General features: G+C 56.4%; 2 protein-coding genes across 2 annotated transcripts; one reads left to right on the top strand and one right to left on the bottom strand.

Annotated features, from left to right (window-relative positions):
• The first annotated feature begins 3,743 nt into the window (after positions 1 to 3,743).
• CD300E (CD300e molecule) lies at positions 3,744 to 13,388 on the top strand. The gene is made up of 4 exons (XM_024554015.3): positions 3,744 to 3,882; positions 6,135 to 6,482; positions 8,803 to 8,914; positions 9,777 to 13,388. The coding sequence occupies exons 1-4, from the start codon at positions 3,843 to 3,845 to the stop codon at positions 10,024 to 10,026; spliced, it is 750 nt and encodes a 249-aa protein (XP_024409783.2). The 5' UTR covers positions 3,744 to 3,842; the 3' UTR covers positions 10,027 to 13,388.
• Positions 13,389 to 13,504: 116 nt separating this feature from the next.
• Positions 13,505 to 19,006, bottom strand: LOC112298901 (CMRF35-like molecule 7). Its single transcript, XM_045190314.2, has 4 exons — positions 18,874 to 19,006; positions 17,395 to 17,724; positions 16,049 to 16,193; positions 13,505 to 14,245 (listed from the first exon to the last, which is right to left on the bottom strand). The coding sequence occupies exons 1-4, from the start codon at positions 18,911 to 18,913 to the stop codon at positions 13,786 to 13,788; spliced, it is 975 nt and encodes a 324-aa protein (XP_045046249.2). The 5' UTR covers positions 18,914 to 19,006; the 3' UTR covers positions 13,505 to 13,785.
• Positions 19,007 to 19,298: the final 292 nt, after the last annotated feature.

The raw sequence follows: 19,298 nt of genomic DNA, 5'->3' as shown, positions 1-19,298 counted from the left end.
TCTGCCGCGTGTGAACTTTTGAACAGAGGTGATCACTTACATTCTTATGTGCCCTTTCTGCCCTTTTATTTTTTTTTAAGATTTTATTTATTTATTTTTAGAGAGGGGAAGTCAGGGAGAAAGAGAGGGAGTGAAACATCAATGTGTGGTTGCCTCTCATGCGCCCCCTACTGGGGACCTGGCCTAAGACCCAGGCATGTGCCCTGACTGGGAATCGAACTGGTAGCCCTTTGGTTCACAGGCCAGTGCTCAATCCACTGAACTACACCAGCCAGGGCCCACTTTCTGCCCTTTAAAAAAAATTGTGATGCTACGCATAACCTAAAATTTACCGTTTACACCACTTTAAAGTGCACAGTTCGGTGGCATTGATGTGTATATTCCTATTTTGTTTAGCCATCAACCTCATTCTCATCGTGGTTTGAAATTGCATTTCTCTGATGACTAACGATGCCAGGCGCCCTTCACATGCTGATTAGCTACTCACCTATCATCCTTAGTAAAGTGTCTATTTAGAGCTTTGTTCTATTTTCTAAAAATTGAGTTGCTTACCTTCTTATTGGTAAGTTATAAGAATTCTTTAAATATTCTAAATGCCCAATGCTTATAATTCACGGCAAGACACGTGGATTACATATCTTTTTTCCCAGTCTTGGGCCCGCCTCTCATTTTTTAAATAATGTCTCTTGATGAACAGAAAAGTTTAATTTTGATGAAATCCCATCTGTGATTTGTGGTGGTGTTATTGTGTGTGTGTGTGTGTGTGTCTTAAGAAAATAGTTGCCTATTTCAAGGCTGCAAAGATATTATCTCATTCTTTTCTGCTAAAAGCCTTATGGGTCTGGTTTTTATTTGGTCAGGCCTGAGATCATTTCAACATGAATTAATTAATTGTCACTGATTAGTGTCTGTGTAGTGAATAGAGGCCCAGGTTCATTTTTTCCCACGTGGATACTTAGTTCCTCCGGCACTGTCTTTCCTTTCCCATCGGGCTGCCTGGGTGTCTCGGCCGAAAATTGGTTGACGAAGCAGGTAGAGTCCCTTTCTGGACCCTTCTCCGCAGTCCCAATGTCCTATTGGTCTAGGTTTAGGGGAACCATGAGCTCTTTAACTTGCGGCGTCCTCCTCAGTGACCACAGGGAGCCTGGAGCTGCATCTCCCCATGGCTTACGCCCCCCTATTTTGAGACACTCACTCTTACATGTGGATGAGCTCACACCGAAACTCCCGTGGAATCGAGGAACTGAAACTGCAGGCTGGGTTTAGAAGGAAAATTGCTCAAAGTCAGGCACTTCCTAAGAGCTACTGCCTGCGCAGCTCCCGATTGGAGGCTGGGGCCCGTCATTCTCTTGCTCGCCTGTGGGCTGTGCGTGTGAACGTAAGCAGGAACGTGTGTTTGACTGCGAGCATCTGTGTGTGTTCTTCCACCAGCTGGAGCACGAGCGCGTGCAGGGGGAGCTCGCACACGGGCTGGAGACGTCCAGCCACGTCTCCCTGGACAGCTGGTGGGCATGAGCCTTTGCCTTCGGTCTGGTGTTTGGCCACCTCAGGCTTGTGAGGAACTGCAGGCTCCATCAGAAACCAGAGTGTGGGAGGGTGCCAGCCAAATCGCAGTGGCATGGGGTTCCTCTTTTGCTGGGGTCCTCGGGGGACAAGTCAGGTCATACAAGTGGGGACACGGTTGTGGAGGAAGAGCCAGTAGCAGCCCCGTCCAGTTGAACCTCCACAGGCTGGGTCCAGGCAGGGTTTGCCTCTCAGGGGCTGGAACCACAGGGCGATGGAGGGGCAGGCCAAATGGCCTCTGTGTCCCTGACACAGGAGGTGTCCCCTGTGTGAGACAGGGCTGTGGGGCCTGAGGAGCTGAAGCCCAAGAGGGAGAAGGGAGAAAATAGGATGGAATCCTCATCCTGATTGCCATCTGTCCTCTGTGACCTTGACCTATGGCAATACCAATCTCCAATAGTGACATCCTGCTGCTGGACCCGCAGGCCAGCTTCCCATCTGACTCATCTGCCATTGTTGGCTGCTCCCTCGGGAAAACTTCACCGGACCACATCCCCGGTTCTCCTGTTTTTTTGTACTTAATTTCTTGGTTTTCTTCATCGACTCTTAGTCCTTGACCAACCCCATAAAGCCCCAGGTCCTCCAACAGCCCTGTCTTCTTCTTGGTCTGCAGCAGAGGCTCTCTCAGCCATCTTCATGGTGCTAACTTGCACCTCAGCTGGAGCACATTCTCTTACAACACTGTCCCATCCGGTCCCCCAGCCTCACGAAGCCCCTGCCAGGCTCCCCCATCAGTGTGTCTACCTCCCGCCTCTCTCTGCGACCTCCACGTGGACATCTTTCCCCAGCTGCTCCTGAAGCTCCTCCAACTCCCTGTGCCTCCCAGCAAATGGCTCACTTCCTTCCCAGCTCGCTCCTCGTGGCTTCCCCACCTCAATTCACGGTGTCCCCCACCCCAGAGCGAGACCTTCTGGATTACGTTTGGCTCCTTGCCCTTCACCTCCCATGGACCAAAAATCTTGTCAAGTCTACCCTAATTTAGTGTCTCTCCCATTTCTCTTGTTCTGTCTGTTCTCGGAGGCACTCTGGTGGTTTGGACTTTTATTACCAGACCCTCCTTTGCCCATTCATCCCACACACTCCCACAGCAGACGTCTCTTTCCAGGCCTCACCCCGATCAAGTCTCCCTTGGCCAGGGGCTACTCGTCACCTCCAGGGTACAGTGCCAGGTCCTGCACGACCCGTTCCTGTGCCAGCCTCTGGAAGTCTGTCACTCCCCACGCCCATGACACCCCGTGCTCCAGCCACAGTGGACTGATCTAGCTCTGGCCCTCTCTTTTGGGTTTCTTCTAAGCCATTGCCCTGGCTGTAAAAATCTTTCCATCTCCTAAGACCTAGTTCCAGCATCGCCTCCTCTGTGAAGCCTCCCCTGGTCTGTCTGGTCACGGCTGCTCACACCCGTCTCCTGGGGTCACTCTGACCATGCTGTGTTACAGTTGGTGGCCTGTTTGATCTCAAGTCCACTGAATGGGCTGGGGGCTGCCTGTTCATCTGTGCATCCCCCCACCCTCGGTGCGGGGCCTGCCCCAGAGCAGACCCTCTGTAAGCGCCAGCTGAGTTGTTCCTGCTGAGTGAGGCACGCTGTACACATACACATTTCCACAGGCAGTCCTTTGCTGCCAACTTGCTCCAAAACTCAAAGGTCTGTCTCTTGGTAGTTCTTTGATAGAACAATAATGGGATAATACTGGGATAATAATATCATCAAGAGATACATGGTTGCCTCTTGCACGCCCCCTACGGGGCACCCGGCCCGCAACCCAGGCATGTACCCTGATTGGGAATCCACCTGGCGACCCTTTGGTTCACAGGCCAGTGCTCAATCCACTGAGCCACACCAGCCAGGGAACCCCAGATCTCTTAAGTGAGGGTGTTTTATGACCCAAAAGTAGGCAGCCAGAGAGAGGGGCAGCTCAGACAGGAAGAAAGGAGAGTCAGGGGACCAGGGTCTCCTCTGTTCAAGGTTTCACACACAGGGACTGACTTTTATGAAGGTTCATGGTGTGGCCCAAACATTGTCACCAAGTAGGGGGGAAAATCAACAGATTTTCCCTGTTGGGTTTAGTCCATTCTCGGATATGCCTCCTACCCCTCTTCCCCTTTTTCTAAGGAAGGCTCCAAATGAGGAAGTAGCTTAGAGGTGAACAAGGAAGTAGATGGCACAGGGCCACACAAGGGCCTCGAACAAGTAGAGGGTGAGTGACCGGGCTCAGCTGCAAACTTCTTGGTTCCAGCTGGGACTTGGGTTTGCTGGGGACGCCAGCCAGGGATAGAGGGACATGTGGCTGCCTCCGGCTCTGCTCCTTCTCTGCCTCCCAGGTGAGTGGGGCTGGGGCTCGGGGATGCTGTTCATATAGGGGGCAGGATGGTGCCCTGGGTTCGAGCCAGAGGCAAAGCGACAGCAGAAATGGGAAGGACACATCCATCCATCCGTCCGTCTGTCTATTCTGTGCATTTACACACTCACCCACAGATCCTGCCTACACTTACCGAGCGCCACCCCTGTGCCAGGACTGTTGCAGATGCTGTGATTTAGAGCAACTTCTGCACTCGGGGGCTCAGGGTTGGATGAGGAAGGCAAGTAATAACAACAGAGCACGGGACTTGTCGTAGAAGACTCATCCCCACGAGGGAGGATGAGTGCGCGGCAGGAACACCGAGCTCTGCTGCTGGAAGGACGTGGGTCTTCGCGGAGGCGTTACCGGACGTTGGTCTTGAAGAATTGAGTGGAAAGGGGAAGAGTGTAAACAGAAGCGCAGAGCCAGGAGAGACCATGGGAAGCTCAGGAACTTGCAGTAGGTCTGTTCTGTTGGAGTTTCGTTGAAAGGAGTTGGAAAGACTCTGTAGAAAAAATTAATGCAGGGTCTGCGACGCCATTCTCAGAGTCAAGGTGAGGCGTAAGCAAGTAAATACAACTGTCCGTCCACGGCTGGACTTGCAGAAGACGAATGCTTAGAAAAGACATTCCAAATGCGTGAGGGCACTTTTTTCCCCCCCGTGGGACGTAGATTTAGGATAAAAATGAGAGGATACCCTTCATGTTTGCAGAAAGATTTTTTTGGCTGGGTTTCCTCACAAAGCATAGAACCTGCCCAATGTAATGGCAGACTCTTCCAGAAAAGTGGGTGGCAAGGCAGACATTTAAAAGGAGAAACCAGCTGGTAAGACTGCCCACGGGTGGTGTAGTTTCCTAATAAGTGGAGTGAACGAGGGGCTGGCTGACCTCCGAGGTGTCCTGAGGCCCTTGTGGTCCAGGTTAGACTCGGAGGGACGTTCAAACGAGGTGCACTCCAGCACACGCGGAAGGTGCTCAACATGTCCTAAAAGGTGATGACATTTTGTGACTCACCCTAGAGGAAGCAGTGGCGGCTGGAGCCAGCTCGCTTGGGCTCACGAAAGCTGGTTGGGAGCGTGTTTTCTGACTTCACATCTGGTGACATCATGTGGTTAACTGAAACCGGGCCGGTGAGGGCACTTACACCAGGGAAGTCGGCTAACGCCACACATCAGGGCTTCTCCCCACCTCCCCGCACGTCACTGCTTGTTGAAATCTGCTTGCTTGAAGGAGACAAAATTACCTAAGGGCCCTGGCCTGGGTGCAGGAAAGCCGGTGATGGAAACCACTTCCTACCCCTTCGTGAGCAGCAGGCGGACCTCTCCAACCCGGGGTGCACCTGTCCCTCCCGAGTCCTTGCAGCACAGCGGGGGCTCAGATGAAAACTTCAAAGTCACTTGTAAAGATTCATGTTTCCTGTCTCCTTTTCATCCCAGCTCCTGGCTTTGCTCCCTCCTGTCTTTTCAGGCTGTGGGGCTCGTCAGCCCACACCCAAATCCGAGACAGGAGGCCTAAGAGGGTCTCCTTAGGGACCCTGCCCTTCTCAGCAGCCAGGTGTGTGGGAGACCGTGTGTGCCGATTCTCCCTAGGTCAGGGGTGTCAATGTTTTCACCGGGGGCAACGTCAGCCACACGGTTGCCTTCAAAGGGCCGAATGTAACTTTAGGCCTGTATAAATGTAACGACTCCCTAACTAGGGGCAAGGAGCTCGGTGCTGCTGCTGGATAGAAACAAGGTGCTGGGCCAGATAAAACAAGGTGGAGGGCTGGATTCAGCCCGCGGGCCTTGTGTTTGCCACCTGAGCCCCAGAGAGCAGCGAGAGCCAGAGATTTATGTGTCATCCCTCGAGGACACACGGAGAGCGCAGCAAACAAGATGCTTAAAGCACAAGCCCGCATTGAAAGCCCGGGATGCAGAGGCCCCTCCGAAGGGAAGCGTTTGGGCTCAGGACAGGGTGGGACAGCCCGCTCTCTCGCCTCACACCTCCAGCGTTGGTCCAACTCTCCCCGCCCCCAGGACAGGGTCCTGTGTATACGGTCACCCCGGCACAGGTCTCTACTCCCCCTGCTGATGGCACTGTCCAGTCCCTAGTCTCCGCACTTAGGACCTGAGCTCTGGTGTCCCTGTGGGCCCCCATCCTTGAGCCAGAACCGGCCACGCCTCCCCAGCCACTTCCCCTTGGGCTGGTCCTGGAACCCCTCGGGATGGGCTCCTGGGATGTGGTTTGTGTTTTCCAGGCTGTTTGTCCCTGGGGGGCCCCAGCTTTGTGACGGGCGCCGAGGGCAGCTCCCTGACCGTCTGGTGTTGGTACGAGGAGAGCTACAAGGGCCATAACAAGTACTGGTGCCGCGGGCAGTATGACACAGATTGCAACAAGATTGTGGAAACCAAGGGAGGAGAGAGAGAAGAGAGAAACGGCCGAGTGTCCATCCAAGACAACACCGATGCCCGCATCCTCACGGTGACCGTGCGGAACCTCCAGACCACTGACGCTGGGCCCTACTGGTGTAAGATCCAGACAGTGTGGATCCTGGACGCATGGTCCCGGGACCCCTCGTTCCAGGTGCAGGTGTCTGTTTCCCCAGGTAAGAGCCCCCCTCGCTCCCGCAGCCTGGGCTGTGACTGGGCAGGGGGGCCAGGATGGGGCTACACGGAAGATTGTCTCCGGGGCTTGCCTTGTCTCCTGCATCTCAGTGGTGTTGGGAAGAACCTATCACTTGGGCAGGGAGAGAGGGGGCTGACCCTTCAGCTTTGATGGGGCAGGGGTCTCACCTCCTTGCTGGGGAAGACCCTGGGTGCCTGGCGGAGGCTGTTCCCACCAAGCCCTCCAGAAACCTGCACCTTCATGCACATCTCCAGCTGGCTCACAGGACATCCCCTGCACCACGGTGTCCTGGAACAGGCCTCACTTGCTTCAGGAGACAGGCTTTCTGGGCAGAAGCTGCTGTCTCCTGCCCCCAGGTTCCCCCGTTCTCCCAGCTCCGATCAGGACTTCCAGCCCAGTGCTCTCCTACCTGCTGCCTTTAACATCACATCACAGGGCTGCCCCGCCCTCTGCCTCTCCCTGACACGCATGGCCATCTGTTGGCTTCCAGGTTACCCCTCCACCTGTAGCGGGGAACCTGGCAGCGTCTCCACCCCGACCCCCGGCATCGTCATAGGAGTTTTTACTGAATAACTCCTCCATCACCCTTGTCTCAGGTTCGGCGAGCTTCTCACCTTCAGCGGCCCGCGTGCCCACTCCGTTTCGGAGCCCCACTCCATGGCAACGTTGTAAATGTTGTTGTCACCCTAACGGGTCTGCGTCCAGAGCCCTGCGCTCCTGAGACGTTCTACTTCCCAACAGTGCTCCATGCACCCGCCCTCCCGAACCCTCGCCGCGCTACCCCCACTCTCAGCCTCACACAGGCCTCCGGGCCTTTGATCCGTCCCGCAGGCCGCTTTATTGCCCGCCCTGCTCCTCTCCAATCTCACTTCCTTCCCGAGCCAGTTCCAGGGTTCACAGTAGACTAGACTTTCTTCTCTTCCCAGTACGCTCAACACTCCAAGCACCGTTTCCCTAGCCGCCTTTTGAAACCCTCCTCCTTGAATCCACCCTGGCATCAGGCTGACCAACCATCACGGTTTTCCCAGGACCGAGAGGTTGCTCGGGGTGTGGGGCTTTCAGTGCTCAAAGGCGAAAAGTCCCCCACAAACTTGGGCAAGTTGGTCACCCTACCTGTAATCTGCCTGCTCTAGTACTGCTGGGAAAAAAGTCACACCAAGTTCATGGTTTCTAATCTGACCCCTCTGTTCATCTTCCTTACCAAGAGCCCACAGGATACCAGGCTGAACTCTTTCAGCTTCTTTCCTCCTTCACCTGCCAATTTCCGTGCAACCAAACCCGTTCTTCCCTCTTTCCCTTGTAGGTTCAGGGTAAAGTTTTCTCCCCCAGGTGAAGAGCATCAGCCTGCAGCTGGCTTCTCCCTCCACGGCTCCTTGAGCTGAATTCCCTCTTTGCTCGTTCATATCCTTTCTCCGTCCATTATCTTCACCCTCTCTTATCTGAGATGTGATGGAGTGCCTCAGCCTCTCCATCAGCGCTCTTCACCTCTGCCTGTGAACATGCTCAAGTCTCTCCTGTATACAGTCACCCCGTAACCCTGCAGCCTCCTCTCTGTGCCTCCACGCCCCCCTTCCCTGCTTTCCGCCTCTCTGGGAGGTGGAGGAGGCACTCCTGCTATATCGGCGGCGTCCCACCCCCGTGCCCACCTCTTTCTATTGAAGTGAGTCAGTCTGTTTAGGTGCCTCTGCCTCCTCAGAAGGGGGGGGAGGGCGCCACGTCCATCAACAAACCCCCAACAGCAAGGCCCTCGAAGGCCGTTGGGTGAAACTGAGCCTGTGTTGGGTGCGCTGTGAAGGGCTGAGCCTCTGGGACAGCTGCTTTTCAGGGAACATCATGAGATTAGGGTAGAGCAGAGGAGGTGATGGAGGTTATGCCAATAGTCTGGACACCTGAGGTCCTTGGGAGGGACTGGGTGACATCCGAGAGGCGGGGTAAAGTGGCCTGAGGTTCCATGTGAAGGGCTCTCTGAGCCCCTCCCGAGTCTGTATGAGGCTCTGGGCCCTCTTCATCCAGACTCCTCCCTGCCTCTCCTCCCCCAGGGGCTCTGCATCAGGCGGGGGAACCCCTGGGGATCCCTGCCCTCACCCCAGGCAGAACCATACTCGGGATGGAAGGAACAGCCTGGCACTTATTAGAGGTGACTCATGGCCAGTTCTGGAGAAGTCTCATTAGTCCCTGAGGGGCTCCGCCCAGGAAGTGGCCTGAGTTTGGTTTCAGGCCCGGTTGAGCCCTTCCAGATCCAGAGGGGTGTGGAGTGAATGGCTGGGGTGAGGGGTGCCTGATGTGCGATTTGTCTTCAGCGCCTCGTCCAACCACAAGACCGACCACGCGTCCCACAACACCGGCTGCGTTCCCAGAGGCGACCACCGGGCAGAACTCCAGCAACAACCAAGTGTCTTCCTCCTGCCCAGGGTGAGGGCCGGAGGCCTGGAGGCCATGGACGAGGAGGGTTAGCAGCCTCGTGGGACCCTGGCATGGGGGCAGGCAACACACCACGTCTTTTTCCCTCACTGTCTGTCGGGTTTTCCTCCCACTCTGGTTGTGGTTTTTACATTTTCTAAGGCTACGTGGGGATGCTGAATGGAAACCATCACTTGTTCTGTGACTACTCTGTTCCCCCACCCCATGGAGCAGGTTCAGGGATGCAGGCAGAGGCTGGTTTCAGGGGGCCGGGCAGTCCCTCCTCCCGTCCCCACCCTTCCCCTCTCCTTCCCCCCTGGGTCTGGACTCGGAGTCCCGGTTCCTGGGTCCCTACCCCGGGCTCGCTTCCAGAGGTCTTTGCTCTACCAGAGATCCTGCTCCCATGAGCTGCTCGTGGGTCTGTGGGGAGATGGGTCAGCCTCAGGCTGGCGTTTGGAATCCCTCTTCTCCTCCCAAAGATGCCAAAGGAGGGCTGGGATGCTGCTGCCTGACCCTGAAAGGAAAGGAGAAGGGCTTTCATGCGTGGGTTTCCGGCCATTGTTGATAGAGGGGAAACTGAGGGGCAGTGGGCGGAGGGGCTGCTCGGAGCAAGCTCTGGGCTGCAGGTGCAGCCTTGTTCCTCTTCTCCCTTTTTCTCCATCAGCCCCCAACGAGAGTCCCCAGGGCCATTCTTGACTAGGGGAGGAGAGGTGGCAGGGGCCCCACAGAGGGGCCCTGGAGTGGGTCCCTTCTCAATTTGATTCTGAGTTATTCGGGCCCTGGAATCAGGCCACAGGGAGCAGCAGGAACAGAAGGGTCTTGGGGCCTCCCCGCCAAGGAGGCAGTTCATTTCCTGGCACCGTGTCCCCCACAGGGTCCCGCTCAGCACTGTCTACTTCCTGCTCCTGGTGTTGCTGAAGGTGCCCCTACTCCTGAGCATCCTCGGGGCCGTCCTCTGTGTGAGCAGGCGTCAGACAGACGCTGGAAGGAGACGGAGTTGGCCTGACCACGGGGATCCGCCGTGCCATGAGCCAGCTCCGGGAAAGCCCTGCCCGGGAATCCAGCCCTTCAGACTGGACGAGAGAGACCTGCGGGCTCTGTACTCCAGGACAAGGAGGCAGTAGTACCTGGATTCTGGGGGGACTCGAGTCTCCTGGGGGTGTTGTTCCTGTGCCTCAAGGGAGGCCCCTGGGGCTCAGAGGGCACTTGCTCTGGTCCCCAAGTGGGGGAAAGATGAGTCTCGGGCCCTGGTGTGGGGTCTCCTTTCTCCTCCCCAGACCCTGCAGCTGCTTATCCTCATGCCCACCCCCCAAGGGAAAGAGTTCTCTGGAGGTTGTGTGCTCAGAAACCTGGCTATTTACTCTGAGGCACAAAAACTTCGTAAGTCGGCGTCCCTCGGGACAATAGCCACCTCCTCCCTGCAGACAGGAGGCTCCCAGTCATTGGGCTCCCGGGGCTCTGTCCCCTCCTCTGGGGGCAGAAGAGGGACACTCCCAGGGGAGTCTGGTCCTGACAGATGAAGCTGCCCACTGTCTTGCGTGATCGTGTTTCCTTCTCCTCTTCTGACACCTCCTGGGTCTTGTTCGACTTCAACCCGCTAGTGGCTCTGTGACCAGGGAATTGGGCTCAGTACGCCTTTGCCTGGAGTGGCCGTGGCCGAGCAATTTCCAGTTAGAGTTCTGGGGTCAGCTGGCACAGTAGTGGGAGAAGGAGGCTGGGGGTGCCCCGCATCTCTCTCCTGGAATTCTCCACCTGCAAGCTCTCCTGTGCATGGAGCCCAGGGAGGGTCTGGCTTTGTCCACTCGAGGAGAAGTCTGGCTGGGGCCCCTGCTGCGGGAGAGGCAGACACAGTCTCTGAGGACAGGGTGCAGGGCGCAGAGGCGAGGAGATACTTCACCCCGTTGGGAAGGCGTGATGCCATGGCCACCCGTTGGCTTTCCTAGGGCTCAGGTGGTTTTTGAATGCTTGCCAGTGGCTCCCTCCCTGAAGTTTGTAGGGAGGAGTTTCACCGTCCATCACAAGCAAGCACCACCGTCCCCACTGAGCACCCTGTGTGCGGACCAGCCGCCCTCCGAGCGGAAGGAGAGACTCATCTAATGAGGTGCATACTCACCATGTTAACAAACATGGGGAGGGGAGAGGGCGGCTGTGGAAACACAATTGTGGCAAGAAAGACGCTTATGCTGCCGTTGGTTTAAAAATATACATTCACAAGTCAGTACGGCAGAGGCAGGACTGCTGGCACCCCAGGAGGGGGAGCCTGGTGTCAGATGGGCGAGACTGGGACCAGAGGTGATGTTTGAGGGTGGCGATGAAGGAAGGGCGGCTGTCAGCTGAGTAGGGCTGGGGGAGGGGCAGAGAGAGGAAGCCAGGCCTAGAGGACCTGTCAGGGAGTGGCGTGTGACATGAGTTTCTCTCCGTGTGGGTGTGCCTAAGATGCCCGCGGAGGGACATCTGCATGTGGCAATGCACGGGGAGCTAACCTAGGACACTGAAGGCTGGGCATGTGGCAGAGGCTTACAAGGACCCAGGTCTTACCTAAACTTTGCTTTGAGACGCTTGGACGGGTTTGAGCCGATCAAAGTGGGGTGTCGGATGTGTTTTCCGGAGGCTTATCTAGCAGATGTGTAGGAGAGTCTGAAAGAAAGAGCCTGGGCGTCCGGGGGGTGTCAGCCCAGAAGGCTGGAGGACGGGGCATCGTTCACAGAAGCAGGAGAAGCAGGAGCAGGCTTGGTGACGCAGAGCTCTGTCTTCTCTGTGTGGCCGGGACTTCCTAGCAGAGAGGTCGGGCAGGAAGCGAGAGATGTGCATTCGCGGAGTGTTGCCGCTGGAGAGAAAACGTACGGAGAGGCTAATCGGAGCCCAGGGAGAGGCGAAATCTTCAGGGAGGAGTTCAGAGCCAAGGACAGGGCATGTGGAGGCCCTGCAGTGAAGAACCGGCGTTCGGCGTTCTGTGTGTTCTTCACTGACCTCTGTCTGTCCCTCTAGTACCAAGCGGTCTTGATTCCTGTGGCTAGACAAGTATGTCTTTCCACCAGGCTCCGCGATGCCCCGGTAAGAGTAGAGAGTACGGGCAGAGGAGCCCTCCCTCTTTCTTCTTTCCGCATAAGTTTTAAAGTAAGCTTGTCTGCGTCTGTGAACAAATCTTGCCGGGCTTTTGATAGGAATTGCGGTAAAGTTGTAGATCGACAGGTGAAGTGGATGTCTTTACTATGTGGATGCTCTGGGTTCTCTTCAAAGCGGATAAATATTTCGCCTTTTACTGTGCCGAGTCTTCCAATCCACACACGTAGCACAGCTCTCGATTTGTTAGAAATCTTCTTTGACTTCCATCCTCCGCTTTTCATAGTTTTTAGCATAGAGCCGCTGCCCCGGCTCACCTTCAGGGTGATTAATGCTCAGATGCTTCTTTTTGTGGGGGGTGGGGAGGAGAGGGGGGTGATTGGGAATAGCATCGTGGTCTTCAGGTTGGTTTCTAATGCTTGTTAGCAGCTACAGAGACGTGATCGGTGTGTGTGTGTGTTGACCTTTTGCCCCGTGACCTTGTAAACTCCTGTATCAGCTCTAGCTGTGCTTAGGTAGATTCCTCGGGATTTCTGCCACAGCCAGTCGTGTCATCTGCCAAAACAGGACACTTTCACCTCTTCTGTTCTGGTGTGCGTGTTTGTCCGGGGGGCCCTCGGGAGCCCCCGGAAGGTTTCGAACGCTCAATGGCTGTCAGGAGGGAGCCTGGGGCACCGGGGACCCACCGTCTCCTGGCATTTCTACTTTTAAAAGAGAAGCCACAAGTGAAATTCCTCGTGTTTAAATACAGGCATCAAACTCCATTGAAATGTATTGAGATCGAAATAAAACATGTTTGTAAGTCCTTGCGAGTCCGGGGCGCGGGATGTGGCCTCGGAGTAAAGCGGGAACATTGCAGAGCACTGTGGGGTTTGCCCAGTGTGCGTGCCTGGGGCCATCTGGTGCCCGCGGCAGGCTTGGGCACTGCCCTCCGTGGGTGACAGATGGACCTGCGGGGCGACGTGTGGGCCCGCCCTGGGCTGGCTCAGGGCATATCCGACTCTGCTGCCGGCCTTGTGGCTGGGGCCCAGGGCCCTCGCCCTTCAGGGCTCCTTGTTCTTATATGTGGCACGAAGATGCTAGATTAAGACTTGCGTGTGACCGTTCGAAAGCACAAAGCTACAGCCATATACCCGCCGCCCCTACGAAGGCCTTGATGGAGATGACAGTACCCAGGTGTCTGTCTCTGAAACAACTCGTTAAACTGTAAATGTGACATGTGAAGACTGCAATGTCTGAGGTATAAATGCACCTCAATAATCACTTTTGTAAAATATAGAAAATGACATTGAAACAGTTATCTGTGAAAGTCCCCAGGCTTTTCTTGGCTCACCCCTGGCCATCGGGGAATCTGCACGTGGGTGCTCGTCGTGACCTCTCTGAGGGAATGCAAAGGCATCTCCTGGTCCCCGCCCTCTGCCATCCCCTAACGCTCTGGTGCATTCTGCCAGACGCATCTAACTGGCGCTTGATTGCAGGTCACTTCACACCCTCTGCCATGTATGGGAAGGGCACACCGAGCAACATAATCCCAAAGAGCACAGGACACCCTAGATTTAATAAGACACACACAGTGCAGACACATTGGATGCGGGCGGGGCCGTGGTCCAAGCTTATCCCTAATCATCTAGGTTCAGGTGCTTCTCCAGAGGGCCTGATGCAACAGCAGGCGGAACCCGCACACCTCTGCACACCTGTCCATGAGGCGGGGGTCACTCTGTAAATGCACTCTGGAGCTTTTTGGCTTAATCCAGGTTCCGCACTTGCTGGTTGGCCGGCCGGGATCTTGACTTCGTCACTAGCTGGAGTCCTAGACGGTGTCACTGCCCAACATCTGGCAGAGCCACTGCATAGTCACAGGAAAGGGGGCCGCAGGAGGACCCACACGGCTGAGGCTGCAGGTGCCTCCGAGGACCCTGTGTGTAAGGGGAGCACCACCTCTTCTCTGCTCTCTGCTCCTGCGCTGGAGGCCAGGGTTTGGAGTCATACCGACTGTGTTCCTGTGGCCAGGACAAGGGGGGTCCTCGCCCCAGCGGGGACTCTTGTCTCTTTTGGAACAGCGACCCATGCTTATTCCCTGAGATGAGGTCAGTAGGGTCTGCTGGTCCGAGGCGGGGAGTCGGTGGCAGGGGAGCTGCGGTTTTCCCGCTCAGATGGAGTCCATCTCCCTGGGAGTCCCTGGGCCGCCTGCTCAGGCACATCACAGCACACAGCAGGCCCACAAGCAGGAGCACCTTTATGAAGGTCAGGAGCACAAAATGGATGTTGCAGAGCAGGGACCTGTAGAGGGACCATGACCACAGGTGTGACACTCTTCTGGGGTAGCCCCCAGCTACCTCCCCACCCAGCCCCCAACCCCCGCAGCCCAGATTGGAGTGACAGGCAAGCCTCGGACCCTTCCCTGGCCAGGAAGGCCCCTCCCCCTCGGCTCAGTCACGCTTCCCAAAGGCTAAGCCTTCAGAGGCCTCCCTGCTGGCTCAGCCTGGGGCCCAGCACCCCTGGTCTGCTTCCCTTCTGCCTTTCAGCTGGTCTCCCACAGCTCATCGTCAAGTGTCCGGCAGCCCCGCCGAGCGTACAGCTTTGCCCTTTCCTATCCTTTTTATTCTACTATTCACCCGCCTTCTGTCTCCTGTTGTGAATTCTTCCCATCTTTCCAGCTCAGATCTGTGACCCTGGCTTTCTCTGCTGGGTTCTCCTGGGAAGGACCTCTTGCGGCTCTGACCCCCATCTGATAGTACCTGTGACATGCACTTTGTCGTAGGTCCCACAGAGTGGACACTTGGTCTAGCGAGACTATTGGGCCCTGGGTCACACATGTTCTTGTCAGCGTGTAAGAATCTGATCCCCCCCTCACCGTATGCCTCATCTCCTCTGCTAGGACCCACCCCCAACCCCACAGGCCACCCGTCAGCCTTCCCCGAGCAGGATGAGTCCTGTTGACATCACCAACAGTTTTCTCGAGGGAGAGAGGACACGCTGCATCGCACATCCTAAAAATATCCTCTGCGCTCTTTGCACGAGGCCTGACCCCTGCCACACCCTTCCCTCTCTCCCTGCCAAGTTTTCTCTTGCGCTTCTCCAGCCTCGATAACAGTCCTGCATTCTGCACCCCCGGCTCAACGAACGTCCGCTCTGCAAGCAGCTGCAAGCAGGACAAAGCCGGGTGGTGAAGCAGGTGCCCCTCACAGCCTCGCCTCATCGGGACTCATTGCTGAACAAACGGTCCAGCGGGGCTTGGGCTCCAAGGAATAGGACCCTGAAGAAAGGGAGGGTGACGGGTTGGAACAGAGAAGTGAGCTGATGCAGGGCGATTCTGAGAGGCTGGACCCAGGGAGAGAACGGACCTTGACCCCGGACTTCATGGGAGCCCACCAGGCAACGACTGGATGAATCGGGGGCTAGGGAAGTTTGCCCTTGAGGGAACTGCTGATTGACTGTCCTTTGGGAGCCCCTGAAGGGTTATGGGGTGGTTCCCGCGCCTTTTTAAGTGAAAGATGGAATAGGAGAGTTGGTGGTAGAGTAACACAACGTGAGAAGGAATCTCTTGGACATTGCTGGCTTTGAAGATGGAAGGAGCCATGAGCCAAGGAATGTGGTTGGCCTCTAGCGGCTGGGAAGTCAAAGGGACAGTCCTGTCCTGGACCCTGCGGAGGGACTCAGCCCTGCCGCCACCGTGATTTTAGCCCAGTGAGACTCCTTCCAGAGTTCTGATCCCCAGAGCCATAAGATAGTAAAATTTTGTTGTTTCAAGTTCGTGGTAAGAGTACTTCCCTTCTAGCACACTCGAGGCTGAACCCGGCTACACTTCCTTTGGCTTCTCGGGTGGGAGAAAGCCAGAGGAAGACCAGAACCTTCTCTCCTGCAGCCCAGCTGGAGAACTTGGCTTAGGTTCCACAGGGAGTGGGGAGCGCTTTAAGTCCTCAGAGGTGAAAAGGAGGAGGGGGAGGTGCAGTGCAGACTGGCTTTCTCCCCTGCCCAGGAGCATCAGAGGGGCCACACAGGCGTCCCCAACAGAGCGACCCTGGGGGAGCAGTCCAGGGCAACCTGGGGGAGGGTCTGCAGGGCGGGCCCAGCTCTGCTCACCTGGTGAGAGACGAGCTGCTGTCGCTGCTGTTGCTTCTCTGGACAATTGGAGGCGAGGACGCCAGACTGGCCGGTGTGAATGATGTCACAGGTGCAGGCGGGTATGGTGTCACAGATACAGGCGGGTATGTTGTCGCAGGTTCGGCTATTTGTGGTGACATAGGTACAATCAAGTTAGCTGTTGACAGTGCGAATGTGTTTGTCGGATTTGCCGCTGAACACGCAGCGCTCTGAGGGTGACTCAGGGGCCCGGCCCCCCAGGTCCCTCTCCACACCCCATCCCCAGGGATCGGGAACCTTTCTGCCTTCTCACTGCCAGGCAGCCACGCTGGTCTTTGCTTGCACCTTTTTGGTTTCTTACCCCAAACATAACGTGACTGCGTGCCCAGAGAAACACCACTTTACCAGGGTCCGGGGGACTGAGGTGGCAAGCAGTTTACACAGGTGTCCTGTTTGACCTCAGAGCCCTGCTGGGCACCACCTGGAGGGCAAGAGCCGTTCTTGGAGCTGAAGCTCCGCTGGGCTGAAGCAGGCTCTGCGCCAGCTGCCAGAAGGGAGTGACCCAGGAGCTGACTGCCCAGGGCGCCCCTCTCTCCAGTGGCCCAGCCAGGACTTGTCTGGCTAGGAGGGTCCCAGCCTGCAGTGCTCCAGGTGCCGGCTGCTCCTCCCCTTTTCCATGCATCCACCCACCTGTGTTGTCTTTTTCGGTTGATTTCTGGGGCATTCTAAAACCAGCATACCTCCCCACTGCACACACATGCACACCATACTTGCATGTGCCAAGTTTGGAAAGACTTTATAAACGGGCTCGTGAGTAACAGGTAGTGTCGGTGGGTCTGTTCAGTGGGAATGGCCTCGGCAGGGGCCTGGGGAGGGGGTAGTTTCCTTAGGGCGCAACGTGGAGACAGGACTGAGGGCTCTGGAGGCGGAGCTGAGGGGCAAGGGCTACAACCTGACTCTCTCTTTCTAGTCTCAGACCCCAGGGAGGCTCTGGTGCTTCTGGGGCGGGTGTGGCTGAGCACAGAGTCCCCTTCAAGGCTCAGAGGTAGCCAGGGGAGGCCGCGGGCGGCCCATGCACCGCAGTGAATCCATTCCTTCTGCCAGTAATGAGTTTAGAGTCCCTCACCCCCGGAGAGAGAGGGGGCCAGGGAGAAGGCCCCCAATTGTGCTGAGATTTGCTTTTTCTTCCAGTCCTCCCAGACTCTTGGAGCTCCCCCACCATGCACACACGTGTGTGCCCACACAGATGCACATGCACATGTGTAGTCTACGGGCTCCTCTCCTTCTGTGGGGCAGACAGAGGGAAGCTGCTGCGTTCCCCACGGCCAGCAGGGGGCGGCTCCTACCTGGGTCCACAACCACGTGCATTTGGTGCCCCAGGTCGGTCCCGCTTCTCTCAATCCCACACCAGTAGGCGTCTGTGTCACTTTCCCGGAGCTCTTCAATGGTGACTGTGAACGTGTTCCTCCAGTGATGGTCCTGGATAGACACTCGGCCGCTCCGAACCTTCTGCTCTGACCCGGCCGTTTTAACGAGGATTTCGCAGGAGCCCCAGGCCTCTCCACGGCACCACCACTTGTGGTAGGTTTCCCACCCTGGGTCATAGTGACACTGAACGGTCAACGAGTCCCCTCTCGACCTTCTCACGGACAGCGGGCCGTAGATGGAGAAACAGCCTACAAAACAGAACCCCACCCTACATCTGCTTCTGGGGCCCAGGGCTGGCGGGCTGCCTGCGCCTCCCTGGGGGCCACCAGGAGCTGCCGCCCTCCGCCCTCTGCCCCAGAGCTCTCACACCCCTCCTCCTGTTTGTTCCTTAGTCCATGGCACTATTTCTTTTGCTGTCACCTCTCTCGAAAATGTGCCCTCTGGGCTCCTAACCACTCATGTCCTTGAACACACCCTTCTCCACCAGCCCACAGTCCCCAGAGCTGGGAGGTGCACATCAGGGCCACCTGCACCCCCACGCCCAACACTCTGCACCCACACACCTGCACTGCCAACTCTATACATGTGATCAGGTTGTAGAAACTAAACGTGTACATTTGTGCACGCACACACAGCACACTCATTGCACATGCTCGCTCACACTCACTCTCTTCCTTGCACGCTGACAACCGTGCCCTTTTCTGCCTCCGCACCTTCGCAGAGCTGCTCCCGCAGACTGGAGTGCTTTCTCTCTGCCGCAGGGAATCAAACCTTCTATCCATTCCTCACGGCTCAGCTCAAATGTCACCTCTTCTAAGGTTCTCAGGTTCTGAAGCCAACTTAGCCTTCCTGACGCCACCAGACTACTTTGTCCCTGTCTCTGCCATTGCACCGACCACACCGACAACGGTCCCATCTTTGCTTTGTCCCGAGCAGAAACTTAGGCAGGCAGGTGAGCCGGGTGGGGTGACAGTCCAGAGGGTCTGTCCACCCTGGCTCGCTGCCTGTCCCCACTGGGTACTCTGAGTGATTTAGAGAAGGTGGCTCAGCTCTGGCTACAAGTCACCACCACCTGAGGAGGCTCTGAAACAACCCAGGTTCCTGAGCCCCACCCTGACTGAGAGGGTCTGAGCTCCTGAAAGTCCCCAGGGTTGGACTCGCTCACTGGATCCTCTCCTGTGCGTGGGGCAGGGCCAGGGTGAGGAACGCCATCCCCACAGGGGTGCTTCTGCTTGTTGCCCTACCTGGCAGAGGACAGGAGACAGCAGACACTTGATTTTCATTTCACCCAAAGGGTCTGGAAGCTGGACTGGACTTGTCCCTTCCCTGAGGACAGTTCCTCTCTGTGTCCCGCCCAGCCTCAGTGATGCCTGTTCCTAAAGCCCCGCCCCACTCACCTGGGACAAAGAGCAGGAGCAGAGGTGGGAGTAACCACATGGTCCTGGCGCCCAGTTCTCTCCCTGGGGACCATCAAATGCCAATGTCTTCCAGGGATTTGAACAGAGCCCAGAGCGAAACTGCCTTTTTTTGTCTGAATCATTAGATTTTGTCTTTCCCATCTACTTCCCTTATTTGTTGTCCTCAGTTACTTCCTCATTTCACTAATTAGGACAAAAGCAGTGTCATCACTTATGAATGTACAACTGATGTGTCTTCAATGACTTGGATGAAGCAAAGCATCCAGACTTGGCCAGGGCTCCGCTTGCCCGTGGGAGTGTGCGGAGCTGAGAAGGTGGCACCAGCACACGGGGTGGGGCGTGTGGGGGGCCCTGCACAGAGGAGCTCAGAGCTCGGGTCCCAGGGAGCAAGGGAGGGAAACATG

The sequence above is a fragment of the Desmodus rotundus genome, chromosome 9 (genome assembly GCF_022682495.2).
Source record: "Desmodus rotundus isolate HL8 chromosome 9, HLdesRot8A.1, whole genome shotgun sequence".
NCBI classification, from domain to species: domain Eukaryota; kingdom Metazoa; phylum Chordata; class Mammalia; order Chiroptera; family Phyllostomidae; genus Desmodus; species Desmodus rotundus.
This window is presented reverse-complemented; position numbering and strand designations above follow the sequence as displayed.

Excerpts from the sequence above, each read along its gene's own strand:
- CD300E (XM_024554015.3), top strand. The coding sequence starts at position 3,843 with ATGTGGCTGCCTCCGGCTCTGCTCCTTCTCTGCCTCCCAG. Across the intron at positions 6,483-8,802 it reads GCAGGTGTCTGTTTCCCCAG|CGCCTCGTCCAACCACAAGA; the intron begins GTAAGAGCCCCC and ends ATTTGTCTTCAG. Across the intron at positions 8,915-9,776 it reads GTGTCTTCCTCCTGCCCAGG|GGTCCCGCTCAGCACTGTCT; the intron begins GTGAGGGCCGGA and ends TGTCCCCCACAG.
- LOC112298901 (XM_045190314.2), bottom strand. The coding sequence starts at position 18,913 with ATGTGGTTACTCCCACCTCTGCTCCTGCTCTTTGTCCCAG. Across the intron at positions 17,725-18,873 it reads GCTCCTGCTCTTTGTCCCAG|GCTGTTTCTCCATCTACGGC; the intron begins GTGAGTGGGGCG and ends TCTGTTTTGTAG. Across the intron at positions 14,246-16,048 it reads AGCAGCTCGTCTCTCACCAG|GTCCCTGCTCTGCAACATCC; the intron begins GTGAGCAGAGCT and ends GTCCCTCTACAG.